The sequence below is a fragment of the Urtica dioica genome, chromosome 11 (assembly GCF_054948205.1).
Source record: "Urtica dioica subsp. dioica isolate 48M chromosome 11, U.dioica_male_clone48M_v1_H2, whole genome shotgun sequence".
In the NCBI taxonomy this organism is placed as follows: Eukaryota; Viridiplantae; Streptophyta; class Magnoliopsida; order Rosales; family Urticaceae; genus Urtica; species Urtica dioica.
The window spans coordinates 9,178,584-9,204,525 of record NC_142766.1 but is presented as its reverse complement, the minus strand read 5'-3'; the positions used below and the strand labels follow the sequence as shown (position 1 = coordinate 9,204,525).

The window sequence follows — 25,942 nt, the reverse complement described above, 5'->3', positions numbered from 1 at the left end:
AACATTAATCATATATTTTTTACATTTTATTGCATTCTCATTGGTTGAAAAATAAGTGGGACTCATTGGCTTAGTTTAGAGCCAATTTACTCTATAGAGCTAATCTGCTCTACCAAGGAAATAGCTAAAATGTGCAACAATGGTTAAGCTAATAGTTTAAACTTTTCATAATTGCTAGCAAGTCCATCTTTTTGCACCATTAAAGATGCTCTTACCATTTTTGCCCAGCTGAGCACAAATACCGCATATAGAGCTCACCGAACAATCTATTAAGAAAATATGTCCTTAACACCAACGAAGTCCAGCCCATCTATGTTTTGTCAATAAAATATAGAAAAATTGTCTCAACTACCACCATTTGATAAGTTTTTTCCAATTTCCCACCAAAAGCTTAATTTGACCAAAAATACTAGTAAACCACTTATACAAATACACTTTTACCCTCAACATGATGTCAACAATTGACATCTCTATGTCAACAATTGATATATATTGTTGATATCTGTGAGTTTTAAGTTCTCTGTTTGTTGACATAGATGTCAACAATCAACATCTATTGTTGACATTAATTGTTGAAGGTAAAATTATATTTGTATTAGTGACTTAGTAGTACTTTTGGCCAAATTAAATTTTTGGTGAAAAATTAGAAAAAAACTTATCAAATGGTGACAATTGAGACAATTTCTCTAAAATATACTCCTGCTTATGGTTATAAATTATATATTAATTCATGAATATTTTGTCGTGTTACGTTTACTTGGATTTATTGTCTCAAATAGGAATACATTTAGCTAATGTGCTTTACTCTCGAATCTCAAGTACCACAACATTCACTAGTTTTATAGCTACTTTCTTTGGCATGACACCCAATGTATAAATAAATGGGAATACATATTACATTTAAGCTAAATTACTTTATCTCGAATATCAAGTACCATAACAGTTCACTAGTTTTATAGCTACTTTCTTTTGAAGAGGCATGAGACCTGACCTTAATCTGATGGAAGGACTAAAATTAAAACGAAAAATTATATAAAATAATTATTTGAAACTTATTGATTAGCAAAATAAACATTTCAACTTTTTAGTAAAATAGGTAAATTTACGTTTTTTAAATTTTTTTGACAGTCAAAATTAAATTTTTTGACGATTATTTTAAGCAATTTATCACTTTTGAAAAGTAATGAAACTTGAGTTCAATTTTTTTTTAAATCAACTTATTGCACATTTTGACTATTTCACTAAATTAAGACAAATCTGAACTATTTTACAAATTAATAACTTAAATTGACAAGTACATTACACAAACTAAATTGTTAAATGTCGACAACATTTATTGTTTTAAAAAAGAAAAGGTAATTCATTTTCATTGTGTCATTACATTTCGCTTGCACAGACAAAGGAAGTTACTAAAACAGACACGCATATGTTAACATTTTTACGGAAAACATAATCGACTGCACTTCATTTTTCAAAAAACCAGAGACACTCACAAGTCACAACCTCCGTACAAACGCCGTCTTCAGAATCGAATTGACAATCTAACCAGAGATCGCAATGGACTTCACATCAGGCTTCTTGACCTCTGTTTTCGGGACCGTAACGGTCAGAACTCCGTTCTCCATGGAAGCTTTGATCTCCTCCATCTTCGCGTTCTCCGGAAGCCTGAACCGCCTCTGGAACTTCCCGCTGCTGCGCTCGACTCGGTGCCACGTGTCGGTCTTCTCTTCCTTCTCGAAGCTTCTCTCTCCGCTGATGTGAAGCACGCGATCGTCTTCAACCTCGACTTTGACCTCCTCTTTCTTCAGCCCCGGCAGATCCGCCCGGAACTCGTGAGCCTCCGGAGTCTCTTTCCAGTCCACGCGAGCGTTCACCATCGCCGAATTCTCGCAGGAAAGCTCCGGAAAATTGGCAGCCAAAGGGAAGTCCCTGAATGGGTCCCACACGTCGAGTGAGAACGGGTCGACGGTGCTGGATCGTCGGCCGCGGAAGAAGCTTGGAATCAGAGACATTTCTGAATCGATAAGGAAATAGACGAAAGTAGTAAGAGAATATAACTGCTGTATATCGTGTTCGTGAGATTGATTGATTGCGAATTTGTATTGAATCCCGGAGGAGAGTGTTGAGCTATAAATAATCCCCGCGCTGAAGTCTCTGGCGAATTCTATACTAAATGCCGTTTTGAAGACACTAGAGAGTTCTACACTAATCACGGACTCTCTCTCTCTCTCTCTCTCTCTCTCTCTCTCTCTCTCTCTCTTTTCATGGGCTAACGTTGATATCGCTGATCCGAAAGCCCATAAGAAGTTATGGAAGAAGTTACCTCCCATATTTTAATTTCAGGCTTAATTATACAAATACACTACTAATTATTTTTATTTCATGAATATCTATTTTTACAGTATTTTTCTTGTTATTAAAATGATAAAAATATTTCCTCAATTTTTTTTAGATAAAAATAGCACTAAAGAAAAATGCCGATGATTAGTTACTAAATCTTAAATCGCACATATGAACAAAAGTGAAATACTAAACGTGAAAAATCACCGAAAAGTTATAAATCATCAAAATGGAAACCGTGGATGGACGAAAGGTTCAATTCAATATTTGAAATTTTGAAGCATCTACAAACCGCAGCTTAATTAACAATCCAATTTTTTTAACGTTCATGAAAAGAGGTAAAAAAAAAAACGTGTTTTGGACTTGAGAGTTGAGACGAGAGAAAAAAATGAACATTCATAAGAGATAAAAATAGAAAAAACGATTTGGAATTAAGGAAATATGTTTGGTGATTTGCTTCTTAAAGAATCCGTGTAAAATTAAGTATTAACAGCTGTAAAAAAAAAGAATAGTATTTAACAAGTCAACAAGAAAAACATAATGTTGATTGTTGATTTAACGCAAAGTTCCTAATTAGCCTTGTAAAAATATCATCTAGAAATACACTGAATTATATCTCACTTCAAGAATTACTATATTATTATATATATTTTAACTAGATAATCGTATTCCTTAAATCTTGTATTAGTACAATTTTGATTTTCCTGTTATACCTATTTTAAGTTTTCCAGTTTTTTTATTGCTTGACTAATATAACTATTTTTCTATTTAATGTGAATTTCTAATTAAGCTGTTATCTTTGTGAGTTAAACTAACTTTTTCTATTTATTTGGCACTTTACTTTTTATAAAATTGATTAAAAATATAATTATTTTTTCTAAGGTGGTGGGTTGGAAGTCGATTGTGGCAACGGATGGGGAACGAAGACCGACGTCTGACACAGAGAGAGAGAGAGTATGCAATGAAATATATTGAGATTTTTAGAAGTTACATAGATCCAAAAAAACTAAAAACTAGGATATTTCAATTAGGTAATTTATGGAAGGTGAAGTAAAATAGCCAAATTAAGTTTGGCTACTTGCAAAATAGTAATATTTTGAAACTTTTGAATAAATAGAGGTGACTAAAATGTCATTCATTTCATTTTGAAAATATTACAATAAAAATTTGTGGTAATTAGTCAATTATTTAGATGCTTTTAAGATTTTAGCATAATTTTTATTTTATTAAATAAATAGCCCAAATGTAAATTTTTGTACTATTATACCTTTGTTTTTGTTTTTGTTTTTTTGTTAAACTCATACTATTTTTTTTCTTAAAAAAAATTAGATAAATAGCCAACTAAAACGTTTGGAATTGTTGTATACCTAACGTTTCGTAAATCTTAGATAAATAGCCATAAAAATAATGTAGCCTAATAAATGGAAGTGACTATTTTTCTAAAATTTACGTCTGTAAATATATTAAAGTGACTATTTACCTAAGATTTACGAAACGTTGGTTATTTAACAATGTCAAAGTGTAAGTGTGACTATTTACCTAATGGACCATTTTTTCATCATTCTCACTTCATCATTGTTTGTCACGATCCGCTACAAAGAGCCGCGACGTATTACTAACTCCAAAACCCCATTCATAAAAACTGCGGAAAATTTTGAAATTTTCAAGATAAACAATCATGCTTTCACCACAAATATCTGATCTAGTATAATCTCCTATATGTCAGGCTCGTACGTACAATTGTCACTTCCATGCAGTCACCGCTCCTCTTCACAATTCATTAAGCACTTCCCTACAATACAATTAAACTTATGATCGATGGCTCAGTAAATAGATGAGCAAAATTACCTGTAAATAAAAATGAATTTTGTAACTAACTAGGCTTAAACTCAAGGTTTGAGATTTAACCCACGTTTGAAGAGTTTTAGAAAAATACCAATTATATTAGGTGACACTAGAGGTAATGAGTTAAAATTTCATATTTGTCCTTAAATAAATATAACGTTTTTTTTTTCTAGATTCAAAATTTTCCCTCTCTTGTTTTTAATTCGTCACTTTCTCTCTCCTACTTTTTTTCAAACAATTTTTTTTTTCATCAAAACTTCAAAAATCCATATCTATCTCATACGAACTCGAAATTAAGTGATTCCAAATCTTACATATTCGTGGCGCCAAGATCTTCAAAAATAGACTCATTGTGTTTGATGAAAAATCATGTTTAATGCATAAATTTATATTTCCATTTATTTCCCGATGATTTCCAAAAAATTTCAGTTTTTTTCATGTATAAGACAGTAACGTGATTTTTCTACATCTATGGCATTAATCATGATTTTTCATCAAACACAATGAATATATTTTTGAAGATCTCGGCGTCACGGATCCGTAGGATTTGGAATCACTCAATTTCGAGTTCATATGAGATAAAAATGGTTTTTTTGAAGTTTTTATGAAAAAAGTGTAGGAAAAAAAAGTAGGAGAGAGAAAGTGACGAATTTGTTAATAGATAATGGCAAATCAGACTTTTTTTTTGCTTATCATTCCGTTTGGCTATGTTCCTAAAGTTTGGCAAACATGGGCTAAAACCAAAAAATGAGGTTTGCTTTTGGCCATATTTTTATAACGCCCAATAAAAATTGCAGTCTTCAAAATTTCTCAATTAATAGATACTGATATAATCAATAGGACATCACATCCTTGCTCACGTTAGAGTCAACGTCGACAATACACACTTGCTCAATCAATTAGACATCATGTCCTTACTTAATACTAAAGTTAATATCATCAAGATCACGCCATTGTTCATAGTAGAGTAAATATCATTAACAGATACTTATTCAACCACCGAGACTTTGCCTTGTAACTCATATTACAATCAACATCCGGATCCTAAAATTTTGTCTCACATTCTTTCAACTAATCATGTCTATTATTTATATAGACTTGGTGTTGAAATCTAGCTCGATAGTTCGGCCTTCTCTTGACACTTCGCCACCTCGTCCGAGCTAAGCTTCACCTCGTCCTCGTCACTTCGTCCCCCCTCTTCCTGTCAAGTGTGCCTTTGGGAACTCGCACCACTTGGCATTCATTTCACATGAGAAATTGTCGCATTTATTTCTCATGTTATTTTCTATGTCTTGTTCTCTGTGTAATATTTATTATTATCTATTTACTAGGCATTTTTATTACACATCTTTATTACTTCACATGTATCTAGACTACACTCATGTATCTACCATATGTATAAATAGGTGATACAATTTCATATCAAATAATAAGAAATATTCAAAAGTATCATAACACTCTCTCTCATTTCTGATTCTCTCTTTCTTTATCGTTTATACATGGTATCAGAGCTCAGAAATTCAATCATCATGAACTCCTTCGAAAACTCATCCGCCTTCAACACCACTTCGACCATCTCGCAAACCTCGCCCACTCAGTCTCAATCTGAATCCTTCTCCCAACATATCACGAGCCACAAACTCAATGGCCACAACTTCTTACAGTGGTCCCAATCTGTGCTTATGTTCATATCGGGACGAGGTAAAGATGACTACCTCACAGGCGTGGCTACATCTCCAAAGATCGAAGATCCAGCATTTAAAAGTTGGAAAGCAGACAACAACATGGTGATGTCCTGGCTCATAAACTCCATGTATCCCGAAATCGGGGAAACCTTCCTCCTTTACCCAACGGCAGCGGAAATCTGGCAAGCAGCTAGAGAAATCTTCTCCAACTCCGAAGATGTGTCCGAGCTGTTTGAGACTGAGAACACTCTCCACGACCTACGTCAAGGAGAGATGTCTGTTACTCAGTTCTTCAGCTGGCTCACGCATCTGTGGCAGAAGATCGACCTCTACGAACATCACCAGTGGACCTGCTCCGAAGACTCAAAACTCTACCGCAGGATAATTGAGACCAAACGTGTGTTTAAACTATTATCCGGGCTCAACCAAGACCTCGATGAGGTCAGAGGTCGGATACTCAGTACAAAACCACTACCATCTCTCCATGAACCCTTCTCCGCGGTCAGACACGAGGAAAGCATGAGGAAACTCATGCTTGGAGTTAACCAATCGAGCTCAATTCCGGGCTCATCCTCAGACTCATCCGCCTTCACCACGCATGGAGACGAAGCACATGCAGCTCGCGTCTCAATAGAGAGACCTCGCAAACCTCGCCCCTACTACGATCATTGCAGACGACCGGGACACCTCTAAGAAACCTGCTGGAAGCTGCATGGGAAACCACGGAGCTCGAAGTCAACCCGAGACACTAAGGATCCGAACGTAGCCGGAAACTTAGTATCCACCTCGTCCGCTGCCTCGACCTCGACCTCGGACTCCTCTCCCTTCAGCAACGACCAGCTCGCTATTCTCAATCACCTTATCCAACAAGTCAAACTCAGTGGAGAACGCTCGGGCATTGGTCCTCTAGGTAACTCTCCTAGAGCACTCCATGTAAGCTCTGAGAATCCCACAGCATGTATTGTCGACTCCGGTGCCTCTGATCACATGACTGGTAATCGAAGTCTATTCACAACTTACTCCGTTTGTAATAGAAGCATATCAGTCACCATCGCCAACGGAGCCAAGACTCAAGTCACTGGTATTGGCACCGTGGTCTTGACGAAGTCCATGAGGCTAGACTCGGTGTTCTTTGTTCCTCAACTACAGTGCAATCTCTTATCTGTGCATAAGTTCAACCAAGACTCTAAGTGCCGAGCTATTTTTTATGAAAGTTCATGTGTGTTTCAGGAACAGGTCACAGGGAGACAGATTGGTAATGCCGAGCTGAGTACCGGACTCTATGTCATCAAGCCAGATCAGCCCGCCATGTGTCAGCTCGCCCAACGTTCACCCCAATACAAAGAGATCATGCTCAATCACCTTAGACTAGGGCATCCAAATTTCAAGTATCTCAAAAGACTGTTTCCTTCTTTGTTTATCAATAAAAATATCAATTCCATTCAGTGTGACATGTGTGAGTTCGCCAAACATTCTCGAAGCTCGTATCACCCCACCTCGTACAAACCATCTCGTTCATTTGCCACAATTCACAGTGATATATGGGGGCCCTCAAAAGTTCCTAATATCACTGGAGTTCGATGGTTCCTTCTCTTTGTTGACGACCACACTAGACTCAGTTGGATATACATGATGAAACAAAAATCCGAAACATCTAATCTATTCAAAACCTTTCACAAAATGGTCCAAACACAGTTCGACACCTCCATTCAAATTGTCCACACCGACAACTCTCGAGATTACTTTAATTATGAGCTCGGCGATTTCTTCAAAACACATGGTATAATTCACTCCAGCTCGTGCGTTCATACCCCGCAACAAAATGGGGTAGCCGAGCGGAAAAATCGACACATTCTCGAGGTCGCCCGAGCCATCATGTTCTCCTCAAACGTCCTATCTCATTTTTTGGGAGAAGCAGTCCTCACAGCCACATACCTCATAAACAGAATGCCATATCGGGTTCTTGGTTACAAAATCCCGGCCCAAGTCCTTCTAGAGACATACCCATATTCTCTTCTTATCTCAACTCTTCCTGCGAAAGTATTCGGCTGTTCAGTCTTCACCCATTCTTATGACCAAGGTAAACTGGAACCAAAATCGCTCAAGTGCATCTTTCTTGGCTATTCAGCAACTCAGAAAGGCTACAAATGCTATGAGCCCCGGTCACGAAAATTCATAGTCTCCATGGATGTATCTTTTCATGAGTTCAGCCATTACTTCGCCAATCCAGTTCGTCAGGGGGAGAATAATGAAAATGACTTCCCAAATTGGCTCATCATAAACCCAGAATTCACTTCGCCTCTTAGTCCGCCTAGTTCACTCCCGAATCCGACCTCACATATCCAAAACATGATCACCTCGCCCCACAGTCCGACCTCATCTGGTCAAGAGATTCCCAGCTCGCCCAGTCCGACTCTGACTCCCAGCTCGCAAGCCTCTGAACCCTCTCCATGCGAACTGAACATCACCCAGAGTCCGGTACAAGCTCGCGAACAAAATGTCTATCCGAACCTGAACCACGACACTATTGAACAAGGTAACATCTCATCTCCAGACTTACCCATTGCATTGAGAAAACCTGTGCTCGGTTGTGTGGTCAATACAGGATGGAGGATTACGTGTACTATGGGAACCTATCTACGGGGTACCAAGCCTATGTGGCGAAGTTAGATGAAGGTAAAGTGCCACAATCCATCGAAGAAGCCCTCCAAAGTCCCGAGTGGCGAGATGCGAGTCATGCCGAGATCCAAGCCCTCGAACAGAATGATACGTGGGATATCGTCGAGCTACCACCAGGCAAGCGAACTGTTGGATGTAGATGGCTCTTCACCATCAAACACAATCCAGATGGGACAGTGGAGAGATACAAAGCCCGCCTTGTCGCAAAATGGTACACTCAGGCATATGGCATTGACTATCAAGAGACGTTCGCTCCAGTTGCGAAGTTCAATACCATCAGAATCATCATTTCACTTGCAGCCAACTTAGATTGGCCTCTCAGTTAGCTCGATGTGAAAAATGCTTTTCTAAATGGCGAACTGGAAGAGGAAGTCTACATGAACCTCCCACCGGGATTTGACAATGATCAAGGAGCCAACAAAGTTTGCAAACTCAAGAAGTCTCTATACGGTCTAAAACAGTCCCCTCGAGCATGGTTCGAAAAATTCACCAATGTGCTCAAGCGTTGCGACTACGAGCAGAGTCAAGCAGATCCAACACTCTTCTAAAAAATCTCCACACAAGGCAAGCACACCATCCTTAGTGTGTATGTGGACGATATAGTCATCACCGGAGATGACCTAGAAGAGATCAAGAGATTGAAGCAAACTCTGTCATCAGAGTTCGAAGTTAAGGACCTCGACAGACTACGATACTTCCTTGGCATGGAGGTAGCTCGGTCTGAGAAGGGTATCTCTGTTTCACAGCGCAAGTACACTTTGGATCTACTCAAAGAAACTGGCATGCTTGGTTGCAAACCAGTAGACACTCCGATGGATACCAATGTGAAACTTCTAGCTCGCACCACCGAGGCCGCCACTGACAAAGAAAAATTTCAGCAGCTCGTGGGAAAACTCATCTACCTCACCCACACGAGACCAGATATTGGATTCGCAGTGAGTATGGTAAGTCGATTCATGAGTAACCCTTCGAAAACTCACATGGATGCAGTTATGAGGATCCTCCAATATCTCAAAGCTGCCCCAGGGACTGGCCTCTCCTTCAAGAAAAGACGAAGTCGCGGTGTCGAAGTGTTCACAGATGCGGACTGGGCCGGATATGTTCCAGACAGACGATCAACATCAGGCATGTGCACATACGTCTGGGGAAATCTTGTTACCTGGCGAAGCAAGAAGCAGTCTGTTGTCTCAAGAAGTAGTGCTGAAGCCGAGCTTAGGTCTTTAGCAAGCGGAGTATGTGAAGGCATCTGGCTGAAGAAAGTTCTCGACGACCTCAAGATCATCATCGAAGGTCCAATCAAGCTTTTCTGTGATAATCAAGCCGTTCTCAACATAGCTAAAAATCCAGTCCATCATGACAGAACGAAACATATCGAGATCGACCGATACTTCATCAGTGAAAAGATTGAAGCAAAAATTATCGATATGGAATACATTCCGTCAGGTCTTCAACTCGCCGACATCCTCGCCAAAGCCCTTCCGCGAACTACATTCTCCGAGCTATGTAGCAAGCTTGATTTCCTCAATATATACAGTCAAGCTTGAGGGGGAGTGTTGAAATCTAGCTCGGCAGTTCGGCCTTCTCTTGACACTTCGCCACCTCGTCCGAGCTAAGCTTCACCTCGTCCTCGTCACTTCGTCCCCCCTCTTCCTGTCAAGTGTGCCTTTGGGAACTCGCACCACTTGGCATTCATTTCACATGAGAAATTGTCGCATTTATTTCTCATGTTATTTTCTATGTCTTGTTCTCTGTGTAATATTTATTATTATCTATTTACTAGGCATTTTTATTACACGTCTTTATTACTTCACATGTATCTAGACTACACTCATGTATCTACCATATGTATAAATAGGTGATACAATTTCATATCAAATAATAAGAAATATTCAAAAGTCTCAGAACACTCTCTCTCATTTCTGATTCTCTCCTTCTTTATCGTTTCTACACTTGGGCCCATATTCTACAAATGTCGACATAACTTCAATAGAAGTTAGATCCGCAGTCTCATCCTATGATCCATAATAAGTGTATTGTATCGAGTACTCGAGTGAATCATCAATCTCGTCATATCCATCGACCATATAGGGGATCTACAGTCCCTTTTCACCATTATCAACAATAATGTGGGGTCCTTAGTCCCTTTCCAAATGGTACCATTAATCAAGGAGAGTGATATCCACAACCCCATATCTGAAATACAAGCGAGATCCGCATTCTCACATAATATCATCAATAAATAATCAGATCCGCAATTCCTTCCCTCATGTACCCATCTCATACTCTCGGTCCACATAACCTAGTCTATAACTCACGTGATCTCGATCTGCACGATCGAATTTACAACTCACATGGTATCGATTTGACAACTGAATCTACACTCTCACGGTGTCAATTTGCACTCTTACAGTCATGATCATGTTATCACAGAATAAACTCGATATCATAGTGCCAATAACTATCTCACATCATTATGAAGTTAGCCATAAAGTTATTATCAGTATATAAACGCGTCTCTAGAATCATACGAATGCCCTCTGAACATAATATACAAAGTTAAACTGTATTGCAGATAAATATCTACTTACCTATTTGGAGAATCTCAAAAGATTCTAATTTATTTGGGCTCACACCAAAGAAAATTCCATGCCCAAGTTCGTGGCTTAAGATATAAATATACTCCAGCCAATATGAACTTCTCTCGTTTCGATATTGAAGTCACTCAGTCCGCCTAAGGCAAAGAAAAGCATACCACGGAGCATTCTTAGAATTTATGTCATCAATTCCCTATCCCCACATTCTCAAATAGAAGAGGAATCATAGCATATAGCGTAATGGTACATTCCTATTATATGCCACATGCACACCTTCTCAACCGAGAAAACAAAAATAAATAAACCAAACAGAGACACATAAGTGCCGATTATTTCCCTTCATTCTTGACCTCCCGAAAAACAACTCCTCCAAACATAATTTCTTTCAAATCGATGTTGCAAAATAGTCCTTCTCATTCCAAAACTAGTAATTTCTTCCAAGAATTCTCTAATTTGATTTAATTATTTCAAATTAATATTTTCTTCTCGAAATTTAATTCTCACTCTTGAGAATTTATTTACTCAAATATTCTCTATAATTCCTTCAGAAAGTTTAATTTCATTCGAGACAAAGTCGAAAATTCTATAACCCATTCCGAGATACTCACACAACCTTAAATATATATTTCTCACATTCAAGTAAAATATTTTACAAAAGTAATCCAATGATTTTATCGCGACGAAGATCGATGACTATAGTGATGGAGATTGATAACTACATAGATCGATGATGATGGTGATAGAGATTGATTGCGGTGTCTAAGATTTTGTTGGGTAAAGTTTTTAGTCGATGGACTAGTGTTTTGTCTAAGTGAAATTGAAGATTGGGCATTAGTGGGTGAGAGTATTTTTGTGATTTATGGTTATTTTTCTTTCAATTTAAAAATTAAGTTATTTTGTCAAACTTATAATTTAAATCGACTATTTAGTTCCATCACCTTTTTTTTTTTAAATAAGTTATAAGTTTAACTCTCTTTTTTAAATTTGAAGTGGCTTAGGCCAAGAATGAGTGATTTGAAAATTTAATTTAACCTATTGTTACATGTATATAATGAAAAAAGCAATCACCGGGTCTTAAACATTTTCGCGCGAGTTTATCAAAATAAAATGTAATTTTCCCGCGCTGTACACCGTATACTGTCTGTCGGATCAAATCCAACGGTCAAAAAGAATGCAGTTACATGGAATATATTCTGTGCTTGACCATAGGTAAGCGTCTATGACTAATCTCAATTTGGAGATTTCCTTTTTACATAACGATTTGAGTCCTCGGGGCTAAAGTTCACGGACAACGCGTACGATACTTAACATGCGCACCTTTCGTATTTTTAGTTTAACCGTCAAAGTCTCTCTCAGTCCAACATTTCACTGCCGCTTTCGAATCGCAGAGCATTACGCGTAGTTCAATTTCGTTTTGGTATGTCAGTTATCGCTCAACTATTTTGTGATTTTCTCTGTTTGGTTCACAGTTTTAGTGGGCTTAGGTCAAAATCCGAGCTTCAAATTTCGGTGAGAAGAAGTACAATTTTCTGTTGAGTTAGGGTTTCTTTGTTATTTCACTAGTTCCAATTAATATTATCGTTTGGAAAACCTGAATTTGATGTATGCCTTGACTGCTTCTGATAAGTTGAATATTTTATCGGGCTCACTTTGGGATTTTTTCGTTTTTGGTTTTACTTGTGTATACCACAGAAGTTGTATGATCTGGTCATTGCAAAATGCACATAAAGCAGGTAAATAACTCATATATTTGTCAGGTTTCGAGTTCAATTTCCCAACTGTCGCATGGTATTACCAAAAATATATCTGCCAGAATGTCATATTGCATGTATATCTTGGTGTAGGTACGAATTGAGGGGTTTAAGAGCTACAGGGAAGAAGTAGCAACTGAGCCTTTCAGTCCCAAAGTCAACTGTGTAGGTAATATGGCTATATAACTTATTGTGCCATGGTCTTCTGATGTTTTGGCTATGTGTTAATTCACCTCTATCAGAATATATTTTACAAAAGCTGTTCATTTTTTATTATCAGAAAAAGTTGTTCAGTAACATTTATGTTGTGCGATATATATGACATAATTAAAAAAACTAAGCATATTTTACTTGAACGATACGCAAAACATGCATTTCAAGTTTCTGGTTTACGAGGGACTTCTCACTTTTTTTTCTTCTCGAGGATACCTCATCTTCCTTAATGATGTAATTATACCAACAGAACGCAAAATATATGAAGACTAGATGGATTTCACTAAGAAATAGGATTCCAAAAGTAAACTCTACTGAAAAAAAGAGAGAACAAAGAGAGAGCTTCGGATAGTCCAAAAATTCTATTTGCAAATTCAGTCAACATCTTACTTCTAATAATTATATGATCTACCTGTGCTATATTTTGTTTTTCCCTATTGTTAGAAAACCCTGTATTATTTGCAACAACTTATGCAAATGACTAACTATGATGATTCTTGAACTGAATACTGTGACAGTTGGTGCTAATGGATCCGGCAAGACAAACTTCTTCTATGGTATGCCAGAACCACACTTGTATTCACTTTAACTTCAGTTTGTTGTTTTTGAATAAATGAAAATTTTTCTTGACTAATGATATTTCTTGGTTTTGGAATGTATATGTTACAGCAATCCGTTTTGTACTCAGTGACCTGTTTCAGAACCTACGGAGTGAAGACAGGCATGCACTGCTTCATGTATGTCTTGAATCTTGATATTAGTTGATTCACCTTCTGGATGATTTTGCATGCTCTGTTTTTTGGTAATAATTTGTTAATTGAACTTCTGTCCTTTCGTCAATGTGCAGGAAGGTGCTGGGTACCAAGTTTCATCCGCATTTGTTGAGATTGTGTTCGATAATTCTGACAACCGTATCCCGGTAAAGTCCTGAATGAACAGTTACTTTATATTAGTCATTTAATTATGTTACTGTTCATATTTTATTTTTTCTTGCATATATATATATATTTATCTGTGATTGTGTTCCCATATACAGAGATCTGTTTTTCAAAGTTTATGGCTTCTGTCCAGAAATAAGTTATAGCCTATAGGTTCTAAAATTCATCTAGGGCTCTCTTTTCGGTTGAAATCAGAATTCTGTCCACAGTTTGTTTATTAATGAGACGTGGTAATTTCTGTCAGCATAAAATGGTAATGTGAATTATTTATTTATTTATCTTTTCTGGTAAAGGATAATATCAATTGATATCCATTATTGCAATTAAACTTTTATATTTATTTATTGCTGCAAGCATCAAACGCTTATGGGTTGAAACAACTTCGAGCCACCTTTGACAGTTCTCTACGTTCCAGGTTGATAAGGAGGAAGTGTGCTTGAGGAGAACTATCACCGCAAAGAAGGATGAATATTTCTTGGACGGAAAGCACATCACGTTAGTTATATGAATTTTTGTTCTTTGTAGCTTTTTGGAGTCGGTTTTCAGGAACTTAATGTAACAACCACTTTGCAGGAAAACTGAAGTCATGAATTTATTGGAAAGTGCTGGGTTCTCCCGATCTAATCCGTACTACGTTGTGCAGCAAGGAAAGGTAGTGTTTTACTCCCGTCTTAGACTCTGATACCATATACTGAAAATTTAGAACTTTTAATGCATAAAATCTAATATTACGTTCCTTTCTACAGATAGCATCATTGACATTAATGAAAGACTCTGAAAGGCTGGATTTACTGAAAGAAATTGGTGGTACTCGAGTGTATGAGGAAAGACGGCGGGAAAGTTTAAAAATTATGCAGGAAACTGGCAAGTCAACGTTATTTTAGTTTTTGTTAATAATATGATGCCTTTCCTGTTATCAAAAGAGAACTGGGTGTGTACACCGGCATTTTTTATTTTTGCACGTGAATATTGACAAATCCGCTCTATCATATGCATTCAATTGTTTAATTTATTTCTTAAAACTACATTTTTTGTGTGTTAATCAGGTAATAAAAGGAAGCAGATAATTCAAGTAGTTCAATACTTGGATGACAGGTTAAAAGAACTGGATGAGGAGAAAGAGGAATTAAGAAAATATCAACAACTCGATAAGCAACGTAAATCTCTTGAATTTACTATTTATGACAAGGAACTGCATGATGCTCGTCAGAAGCTGGAAGAGGTTAGTTAATGACAATTATATTGAACATCTTAGTTGTGAACGTATTCCGTTATAGAGCCTTTTTTTGTATTATGATTTTTCAAATCTTTTCCAATGGTTTATATTACATACTTGATTGTAGTGAAGGATTGGGCAAGAAAAATAAAGTTAATGATTAATGAGTGCAGTGATTGGATTAAGCTAAAAAAATGAAGTAGTCTTTATGCGCCTCCATATTATATTTTATTTTATCTTTTATGTATTATAAAAATCTAGGCTCTTTCTGTATGGAATAAATGGTTGTGTCATCTTTCTTTAATGGAGTAAAATAGCTTTGATTTCTCTTCTGAATGTGATGTTTGATGTCCATCCTAGTGGAATTCTATTTAATTTTTCTGTTATGTTCTTTGAATGATAGCTTTGATATGTTATAAAATGATCTGGAAGGAGAAGCATGTCTGAAAATTATGTTGTAATGTATACTCAGTCAAAACCGTGTTTATTTTTATTTTATTTATTTATTTATTTATTTTTTTATGAGACATCTGATTTGAATCTATAAATGTCTACAAGAAACACTCAATTGCAACATCGCGCTTCGGTTACACAGCTATTGTAAAGAATTCAAGCTTTTTTTTTTTGGGAAACGAGACTATATATTAACAGGGCATTAAGCCTAATTACGAAAGCGGTGTGCGAAAGCACAGCCGGACCGTGAATTACCTCCCACAAAGAACCAGGAGGCCGGTCAAGATAAAATAAACTTTACAAAAGAGGGTGCGAAAGTACAGCCGGACCGTGTCTTACCTCCCACAAAGAACCAGGAGGCCGGTCAATATTAATATTAAACTTTACAAAAGATCTTTTTGGACCGAACCTATTGCAAAGAATTCAAGCTTTATTCGTTGGCGGATTCAATGAGATTGGGCTAGTGCTATTTAGTTTTGGGGGTACAGGGTGAGGGGTAACCCTTTTTTGTGTCTTTTTTCTGTTCTTGACCGTCCTCCGGTTTGTGGGAGGATATTTCGGTCCTATTTTTTAGCCCCTCTTTTTGTAATTAGGCATTAGCCTCTCTTTTTGTAATTAGGCATTAGCCCCTCTTTTTGTAAATAGGCATTCTGCCCCTGTTAATACAAAAGATTTTTGTTAAAAAAAAATCTATAAATGTCTACATTAATCTTCTCAGGTAGAAGAGGCACGAACCAAGGTGTCTGAAACATCTACAAGGATGTACAATAGTGTTCTGGATGCCCAAGATAAACTGAAGGACTTAGACGAGACAATGAAAGAAGTAAATATAGAACTTCGAGAATTAAACAAAAAGAAAGAAGCAGCAGAGGGCCGCAAAAGAGAAGCAATAAAGAAACACACGGAGCTTGAGCTTGATGTGAGAGATATCGAGGAGAAAATGTCTGGAAATATTCGAGCCAAAGTATATATTGTTCATCTCCAAAAATTGTTTTCTTCTGTTGGATCTCCATTTCTTCCCGTTCATCTGATTTATCAGATTTCGCTAACCTTGTGGACACCAATGAATGCTGCTAATATATCTGTTTGTATGATGTCCATCCAGGATGATGCAATGAAGCTACTCCAACTTCTGCACAGAGAAATTAATGACTCAATGGCTGAGCTTGATGAGATCAGTCCTTCGTATGAAAAAAAAATGAGTACGGAAAAGGATATAAGCAAAGGGTATGTCTGCAATGAAATAGATATGGTTCTAAGTAGATCTGTAGATTTTAAGAAACTGCATGGTTGACTAAATTTGAAAGCAGTGGAGTATTGGATCTCTCTTCCATACTGATAATTTACCTTATGTGGATCATTGATACATATATTTCTCTACTGTTGCATTTATTTACATCATACATATATGTCTATGTAGCAGTTCATATTACTTATCGAAGGCATTGCCCTTGTGCAAATATCTTCTTTTTTAAAAGAAAGACTCGAACTTCAATTGAACCTTGTGCAATTATCTTTACATGGTTGTTTTTGTTGCCATGTAGTATAATGGAGCGTGAGAAACAACTTAGCATTCTGTATCAAAAGCAAGGCCGTGCTACTCAATTTCCCAGCAAAGCTGCTCGTGACAAATGGCTAAAAAAGGAAATTAAGGATCTTAACGTTGTCCTTACTTCAAATTTGGATCAAGTAATTTATTCAATTTTCTTCTTGAAAAATGCATTTCTTTTTTCTGTTATAATTTTTAAAGGGATTGGAAGTCAAATGATATGTTGGAATATTGAATTAATGTATTTACTCTGGGTTAGTATTTAAGAAAATGAAAAGTTATATACGGGGCATCTGTGACTGAAGCTCATAATGGTTCTAGTGATTGAGATGCTGTACAGTTACTGCATAGTAGTTTTTCTTTTATGTACTTTTTTAAATAGGCATAGTAATTTTAGTAATCATCAAATAATCTGTGGTACGTTGGTCCCTGCTTTTTATGATTCTAACTTCATTTTAGATAGATTCTTCTCTTTCTGATTTTGAGAAAGAAAGATATGTGCTGTTCTAAGTAAGTTTGTGTTTTAAACTGACATAAAAAATGGAAAACTAGCTAGAGTAAATCAGATATTGTCTATAATGCTGGATCTGTCCAGCGTAGACACCTGGCTGTTATTTAAAAAAAAAAACAGATGATAAAAATATCCCAGCAGTGATCAGGTGAGTTTTTGCTATCTTGTTTGAATTAGGTGTTATTTGACTTGTTTGATTTCCTTACTAAGGATTTCGTGAATCTTCTGCTTTGCAAGCAATCTCAGCAAACTTATTTGAACTTTTAATCTTCACTGTTACTCTTTCCAAACTTATCTATTTCCTGGACTCTCGTTGGTTTTCCTGTGCCTCCTATATCTTTACTCTATATGTACAATATTTTTTTCAAGGCTAAAAGTGTATTATTTCAGCCTGTTAATATAAGATTCTTGTTTTAAAAAAAAAAAATGGCAAAATCCGGGGTACAAATGCTCTTTTACATCACCATGAAGAGATTTTTTTGTGGTTTGTGGAACTTATTAGAAATTCGTTTTACCATTTTATATCTAGGAAAGAAAACTTCAGGAGGAGATTGATCGCCTTAACTCTGACTTAAAAGAGCAAGACGCTTACATTGAGAGTCGAAGAAAAGAAATTGCAGATCTTGAATCCCTGATTAGTGAATCTCGAGAAGGTTTCAGTCATCAGAGATCACAAAGAGACAAGTTGCAAGATGAGCGGAAGTATGATTTTTGCAATTACATCCTAGTACTTAGTGGCAGTTTCTGGGAGCATTTAAATAAGTTAATTGTTTGTTTCCTAGGTCCTTATGGGGAAAAGAAACTGAACTTACGGCTGAAATTGGAAAGCTCAGAACAGAGCTTGACAAAGCAGAAAAGAACCTAGATCATGCAACTCCTGGTGTAAGTATCCCTTTTCCCCTAAATCCATATTTATGAATGTTAACAGAAAAACGGTGTTTTCTTAAATCTAATAAATCGATATTTTTATATTGGAAATTAACGAAGGTCTTCAGACAACATTTTCAAAGATCAATTAGATGTTGTACAAGTAGTCCAGTTTTGGACTAAAATGTTGTATTCTAAGGTCTCATGTGTACATGTTACAACGACAGAGTTAGTGATCCTTTCTTATTTGTTCTTTGAGTGGCACACCAATTGAGTCGTGATTCCGATAATTTGGAGATGGAACTTCTTGTGATGCAAATTCGATAATCTGTACTTGGTTGCAGATCAGGATAGAGCTAGCCATGGGCCGACTGGCCAGGAAAGTTAATAAACCAAAAATCAAAATTTTGCAAATATATCTCCTGGCAGAGAGTATAATTTGAACCCCTTGCACGCGGCTAATATCAAATGGTTATTGGGATGCAAATATATCTTTGGTATAGTTTTGCTGGTTTCTATTGTCCAGGCTTTTGTAAACACGTCATACAGTGGGTTTAGTACAGTAATTTTCTGACCATTCAATTCTTCATGTTCTGGTGGCTCTGCATTTGTTGTGACATTCAATATGAATTGAGAACATATGAAAATTTTTCCCTTTTATTTTGGTGTTCCTCTGACTATTTTGTTACAGGATGTCAGAAGAGGACTAAATTCTGTACGGAAGATTCATAGAGAGTACGGAGTTCCTGGGGTAATTGGTCCAATCATCGAGTTAGTTGAATGTGATGAAAGATTTTTCACTGCAGTGGAAGTTACTGCTGGAAACAGGTGTGTTAAAATACTCATATTGGCTTTGTCTTATACATGGGTGTGATCACAAACGAATGAATGACGTGTCACTACATAGACCCAAAAAAAAAAAAACATAGAGAACTTATGTTATTGAAAAAAAAACTACAGAACAAGACTAGGATAGTCTCCACTTCTTTTAAATAGACTCGTGTCAAAAGACAAAATCTTTGAAAATGTTTATACCCACGTAAAAGTTTATTTTCTTTTGTTCCCACCCTTTCTATATGACTTATCTTCTCTATTGAACAGCTTATTTCATGTGGTGGTCGAGAATGACGAGGCATCAACCCAGATAATTAAGCACCTCAATTCAATGAAAGGTGGCCGAGTTACATTCATACCACTGAACAGAGTAACAGCACCACGGATTAATTATCCACAAAGTTCTGATGTGATACCTCTGTTAAAGAAGCTAAAGTTTCCTCCGAATTATGCCGCAGCCTTTGCACATGTTAGCTTCTTACTGAGCCCGTCTTTTTCAGAATTTCCAGTAGAACTAGATATTACTTTAAAGATACTTTGCAGATATGCGATTATTTATGTTTAACTTCTTTTGTTGCATGGAATATCTGTTCCTCGTATATTGCTTTGTATGAAAATTCCAAATATCAGTCACTCTGTTTCACGATTATCACTGCATTAACGCCACTGTGATACTAGATTTTATTGAAGGTCTCTCTTAGTAAGGGCACTGATCAGTTGATATTTAGTAGGTGGAGTTGTACTGTCTCCTGTTGTGAATTTTGTAAACGAAGATTGAAATTTGCTTGAGCAATACTAGGTACGAAATAGGCTAAATAATGGTAACAACATTAATAATAAAAAATATTTAATATCATTATTCCTATTTTATATTCACATTTTGAGCCCATGCGCCCTTCAGGTTAAAGGAGACAACTAAGATTGATTCAACTCTTAGTAATCGAACTTCTGACATCTGCCAAAGTCCGACCTCATAAATTGAATCCATACGATTGAATCCATGCCTCGGGGCAGCTAAAATATAAATAAATGTGTATACTGTAGCTTTGTTTTCTTTGTTTAAATCTTAATGGCACTGTTCTGTATTTTTGAGTTCCATATTCACTTTTATCTTTATGTATAGGTATTTGCAAGAACTGTGATCTGTCGAGATCTGGATGTAGCCACAAGGGTTGCTCGTGATAACAATTTAGACTGTATAACATTGGAAGGTGCACATTAATTCTGATAATTTCTTGCAAGTTCTTCCATCCATATCTGAGTCCTTCACAAGACAATTTGTCTATATCTGATAATTTCCTCTTCCATCCATATCCATATCTGATAATTTCTTGCAAGTTCTTCCATCCATATCCGAGTCCTTCACAAGACAAAACTAATCCGTTGACAGGTGATCAAGTCAGCAAGAAAGGTGGCATGACCGGTGGATTTTATGATCATAGACGGTCAAGATTGAAGTATATGAATGCTATCTTTCAAAACAGGAAATCCATAGATGCAAAAGAAAACGAGCTCGAAAATGTCAAATTGAAGCTTCAAGATATCCTTTTGGCCATTTCTTTTAAAATGTGAATTTATTGTTGATTTTTCATACTTTCTTCTCACTTTTAAAAGCTTCCTTCTGAATCCTTTGAACTTGTCTATAATTAGCAAAATCACATGTTTTAGAGCGTTATATTTGAGTTTTAGGTCTGACTGTCTTTTATATTCAGTTTTCCAGTGAGCTATCCTACATTTGTTAAACAGCAGAGGGTGGCTTATTGAAAGTAGTAAATGTAGAGAACCACAATAGGTCGTTCAACTATTGTTGCTCAAGTGATTTTAAATGATTGTTTGTACAAATTCCTCTGTTCTTTTGTTTTACTGAATTGATCCCACAGATAGACCAGAAAATCACAGAACTAGTGACTGATCAGCAGAAAACTGATGCTAAGAGATCTCATGATAAGTCAGAATTAGAACAGCTTAAGCAGGATATTGCAAATGCTAACAAACAGAAACGGTTGAATTCCAAAGCTCTTGAAAAGAAGGTATTTCCTGGCTTTTCCTACCTTATGCATGTTAGTAATATGTTATCAGCTCTCAATCTTATATTTTGAACTTCTGCTGCTTCCATTCTTATTTTCTTTGTAGGAAAAATCAATAGCAGATATAAAAACTCAAATCGACCAGCTTAGAGCCAGTGTGGCCATAAAAGAGGCTGAAATGGGGACAGAGCTTATTGATCACTTAACCCCGGAGGAAAAGATTCTTCTCTCGAAATTAAATCCTGAAATTGCAGACCTCAAAGAAAGGCTTATTGCATGCAAGACTGACCGTATCGAGGTAATTTGTAAGATGAATTGTTGGTAATTTTCTATTTGTCATGTTTATTAGGTTTCTTATGTGCATCTTGCAACTGATAGACTGAGGCAAGGAAGGCTGAGCTTGAGACTAACTTAACAACCAACCTTAAGAGGCGGAAACAAGAGTTGGAGGCCATAATATCTTCTGCAGAGTCTGATGGTTCACTGAGTGAAGTTGAACTCAAGAGACAAGAACTAAATGATGCCAAACTATTGGTTGAGGAAGCAACAGAGCAGCTTAAAAGTGAGAGCCATGTTACTCTACTGTTGTTTTCCAGCTCTCCTTTTATCTCACCCTCGATCTCCTTTTTGTATTTACTCTATAATTTTACTCCTCAGGAGTGTCAGACAGCATAGCTGATAGAACAAAGCAGCTCAAGAAGATCAAAGATGATAACACCAAGCTAAAGGTTGATCTTTTGGGTGGTTGAGTCATTTTGTGTGTGTTATTACTAATGATATGTTTATTAATACAGAGTTTGGAGGAAAATTATGAGAGGACGATTCAGGAAGAAGCCAAAGAGTTTGAGCAACTAATTAGCAAAAGAAACATGTTGCTCGCTAAACAAGAAGAGTTCTCGAAGAAAATCAGGGAATTGGGTCCATTATCGTCAGATGCCTTTGAAACGTAAATGTTTTACTATGATCCATCTGTTTAATCTTATCTGATAGCTTGGTTACATATCTGTACTGTGTTCCGTATAAAGTTAAATTTACCCCAGGTTCTATCCTCGGTTATGATATAAGTTGTATTATTTTACTTTTTAAAAATATAATTTATACTTTTACCGCTGTTTACCTTCTCTAATTCCCAGTAGAATTGCTCCCAATTGTATTGTTGTTTTAGGTATAAGAGGAGAAGTGTCAAGGAGTTGCACAAAATGCTGCATAGGTGCAATGACCAACTCCAGCAGTTCAGCCATGTCAACAAGAAAGCATTAGATCAGTATGTGAATTTCACCGAGCAACGAGAAGAGCTTCAGAAGCGGCAAGCTGAGCTGGATGCTGGTGATGAGGTAATGAATGCTACATTGACTTCTCCACTGAGGATTCACCCTGGGTTGTGCTTGATGGATCATTAATTCTTTCAGAAAATTAAAGAACTCATATCAGCATTAGATCAGAGGAAAGATGAATCCATAGAACGTACTTTTAAAGGTGTTGCTAGGCACTTTCGAGAAGTCTTTTCCGAACTTGTGCAAGGGGGTCATGGTCACCTGGTTATGATGAAGAAAAAGGTACGTGTTTGTTTTTCTCTGCTTTGTATCTATAAGTTTCAAGTATCTAATGCATGACCTGTCTAAACGTTGTTTATACTTGTAGGATGGCGACCATGGTGATGACGATAATGACGATGATGAGCCCCGTGAGGCAGAAGCAGAGGGTCGGGTTGAGAAATACATTGGTGTCAAAGTGAAGGTGTGTGTTGTCTATGATAAACATCTGTTTCCTCAACTAAGTCCTTTGGTGGTTTGATGTATTGGAAATATTATGAAAACAAGAGAAAACTAAACAAGTTACAAAGAGCCATTAAGTCAAAGCTAAAATGTAACTGTTAGATTCATCTCGACCAACTCCATTCGATATGGATTTGTTATACTTGGGCCGAGTATGGAATTGTAGCTAAGGTTCTCCGTGGTTCAGATATATGTACACGACTATTTTCTTATGTGTTTTTATTTTTCTTTTCGCGTGAGCAGGTTTCTTTCACCGGACAAGGGGAGACTCAATCCATGAAGCAATTATCTGGTGGCCAGAAAACTGTTGTTGCTCTTACGCTTATCTTTGCTATCCAGCGCTGTGACCCAGCTCCATTCTATCTTTTTGATGAGATAGACGCAGCTTTGGATCCCCAGTACAGGACAGCTGTTGGAAGTATCCTACTTTTGTCACACTTTCTTTTAGATGCAGGCTTTATTCGTTTTCTGTATTTATTTATTTTAAAAGAAATGATCTTCATTGAAACTTGGGGCACGGTCCCAGATTCGATTCCCCAGACTCAAAAACTTGGGGCAACTGGAAAGTCCCTCGGTTGAATTTGCCAGTGCCTCATGAGCTTGGTCGGGTAAAGCTGGGATACCCACGGTTATAAAAAAAAAAAGTAACGTACATAGAAGTTTCTAATTAAGCCTCAGCTAGGCTAACAAGCGCGACCAAATTTTAAACTAGGAGGTCCTTTCAGATTATTTCCATTGGCTCCTTGGGTTTTCTTGGATCACCTTTTTCTTAAATGAATTACTGCTGGTTTCAAGTTGTCACATGCATTGATGAATCTTATTTTGGTTATAACAAATTACTCATCTACTTTGACTTGATAATCATCATATGATTGGCTTGGCTTCTTGTAATGGTTCTGGTATATCTTGATTTCCTTAACACTTTTGATTTTAGATATGATTCGTCGTCTTGCTGACATGACAAGTACTCAGTTTATAACCACAACCTTCAGACCAGAGCTTGTGAAAATCGCTGACAGGATATATGGGGTCACTCATAAAAACAGGGTGAGCACTGTCAACGTCATCTCCGAGGAAAAGGCGTTAGGCTTCATAGAGGATGACCAGTCTCATAATACTGACTAAGGTAAACCCGTAAGCCTATATTTAGTTATTTCCAAGTATCGAGTGACTTGTGTATCACTTAACCCCCTCTTTCCCCCGATGTAAGCAGCTAAAGTTTCATACTCTTCAAAATGCTTAGACGACAAATGCCCTGCTTTGTTTAGTGATGATGCGAATGTAAATACTTTTTTTATTTTTTATTTGTTTATTTGTTTTGTTTTGTTTTGTTTTTTTTTGTGAACCAGTATAAAAAATATCTAGTCGTTCCTAATGGACATTTAACGGTTTGCTCGACGTTGAATAGCCTATGATTTCAAAATCTCTCTTCGATGGCCCCGTGTCCAATAATTTTTAATATTTAATTTATTTATTTATTTATCTACAATTGGGTACTAAGTTTTCTCTATATTTTTGTGCAGTATGTTATTATGAAGGAAAAAAGACCAGCCTGGGTCTAGTCTGATAAATATTACCAATCTGGGTTGCGTTGTACATTCTGAAAGACCTGAAGTGACTATCCCAGATGATTTGTATGCTGTGTCCACGAGACTCTGTATAGATGTTACAAACGAGGAAGTGTGTCGTTTGGAAGAAAAAAAAACCCATCAAATTGAACCTTTAATCCGGTATTGCTAGTTTCGACTGTTTTGGATGTACCAAGTCAAATGATGTCTGTAATTAATATTTTAGTCGTAGATGGAAAATGCACTGAAATGCTAAATTAGCTCGATGAAATGAATGTAACTTAGAGAGTAGAGTGGAACACTGCCCTTCATCTTTTGGTTCATAAACATTTGGACTCTTTTGATATCTTTTAAGCAGATATGATAGCATGAAATTTAGTACGGCCGACGTAAGAACAGTCCAATGTTGTGCTGTTAGCTTGATCCAAGTTTGTTGAGAATGATCACAAAACAGGAGTTGGCGGCGCAAATAGTCCTGATAATTTTATAGCTTGGTCATTTTCTCTTTTATTTAATGATAAATTATAATACACAACTTAAACTAAAGTATTAAATTGTTTGTAAAATGTATAATGTCAATGATTTTTTTCTCTTAATTGTTGTGTATTTAGTATTTTTATGGTTATGATATAATATAATTAATTTTTATCGTAAAATTAACAAAACATCTTAGTTTGTAAATACAATTCAAGTATTTGAATTGTTGAGTTTCATTAAAAATTAATTATTTTGATCCAAAAATGATTAAAATGCTACAAAATCAATCAAGTCCTCATGGGACTAAAATAAATGCTGACGAAAAAATAAAGAAAAAGTTATGAGAACTATGGAGTGGACTATTTGTGCAATTGTGCCCAAAGGGAGACTCACCCAATTAAAAAGATGAAATCTTTTTTTTACAAAAAATGGGATTTCCTTGATAAGAAATTCATCAGTTTACTCAATTTTATTTTTTAAACGAAAATACCCCGACAATTTCTGGATGTCTCGGAACGAATATCGAATAAATCTCAGACTGGGACATAGATATTTCGTAGACTGGAATATCGAATAAATATATATATATATATATATATATATATTTTATTGATATCGAG

The 25,942-nt window shown here is 36.5% G+C and overlaps 2 protein-coding genes across 2 annotated transcripts; one reads left to right on the top strand and one right to left on the bottom strand.

Moving 5' to 3' along the window:
• Nucleotides 1-1,315: 1,315 nt before the first annotated feature.
• Nucleotides 1,316-2,177, bottom strand: LOC149381057 (18.5 kDa class I heat shock protein-like). Its single transcript, XM_089630499.1, has one exon. The coding sequence runs from the start codon at nucleotides 2,010-2,012 to the stop codon at nucleotides 1,542-1,544; it is 471 nt and encodes a 156-aa protein (XP_089486625.1). The 5' UTR covers nucleotides 2,013-2,177; the 3' UTR covers nucleotides 1,316-1,541.
• Nucleotides 2,178-12,422: 10,245 nt separating this feature from the next.
• TTN7 (Structural maintenance of chromosomes (SMC) family protein) lies at nucleotides 12,423-25,189 on the top strand. Its single transcript, XM_089630217.1, has 30 exons — nucleotides 12,423-12,560; nucleotides 12,836-12,876; nucleotides 12,988-13,063; nucleotides 13,626-13,664; nucleotides 13,777-13,844; nucleotides 13,955-14,026; nucleotides 14,461-14,540; nucleotides 14,619-14,697; nucleotides 14,792-14,909; nucleotides 15,092-15,267; nucleotides 16,433-16,678; nucleotides 16,820-16,941; nucleotides 17,259-17,403; nucleotides 18,304-18,476; nucleotides 18,557-18,656; nucleotides 19,333-19,469; nucleotides 19,743-19,944; nucleotides 20,599-20,686; nucleotides 20,866-21,016; nucleotides 21,355-21,505; nucleotides 21,609-21,800; nucleotides 21,881-22,064; nucleotides 22,160-22,230; nucleotides 22,297-22,448; nucleotides 22,668-22,836; nucleotides 22,912-23,058; nucleotides 23,144-23,239; nucleotides 23,521-23,695; nucleotides 24,212-24,403; nucleotides 24,801-25,189. The coding sequence occupies exons 2-29, from the start codon at nucleotides 12,862-12,864 to the stop codon at nucleotides 24,400-24,402; spliced, it is 3,615 nt and encodes a 1,204-aa protein (XP_089486343.1). The 5' UTR covers nucleotides 12,423-12,560; nucleotides 12,836-12,861; the 3' UTR covers nucleotide 24,403; nucleotides 24,801-25,189.
• The last annotated feature ends 753 nt before the right edge of the window (nucleotides 25,190-25,942 follow it).

Bases quoted from the DNA above. Each gene is read 5' to 3' on its own strand.
- LOC149381057 (XM_089630499.1), bottom strand. From the start codon at position 2,012: ATGTCTCTGATTCCAAGCTTCTTCCGCGGCCGACGATCCAGCACCGTC.
- TTN7 (XM_089630217.1), top strand. The intron at 14,027-14,460 runs GTAAAGTCCTGA...TCTACGTTCCAG, and splicing joins ATTCTGACAACCGTATCCCG to GTTGATAAGGAGGAAGTGTG. The intron at 22,231-22,296 runs GTTGATCTTTTG...TTATTAATACAG, and splicing joins ATGATAACACCAAGCTAAAG to AGTTTGGAGGAAAATTATGA.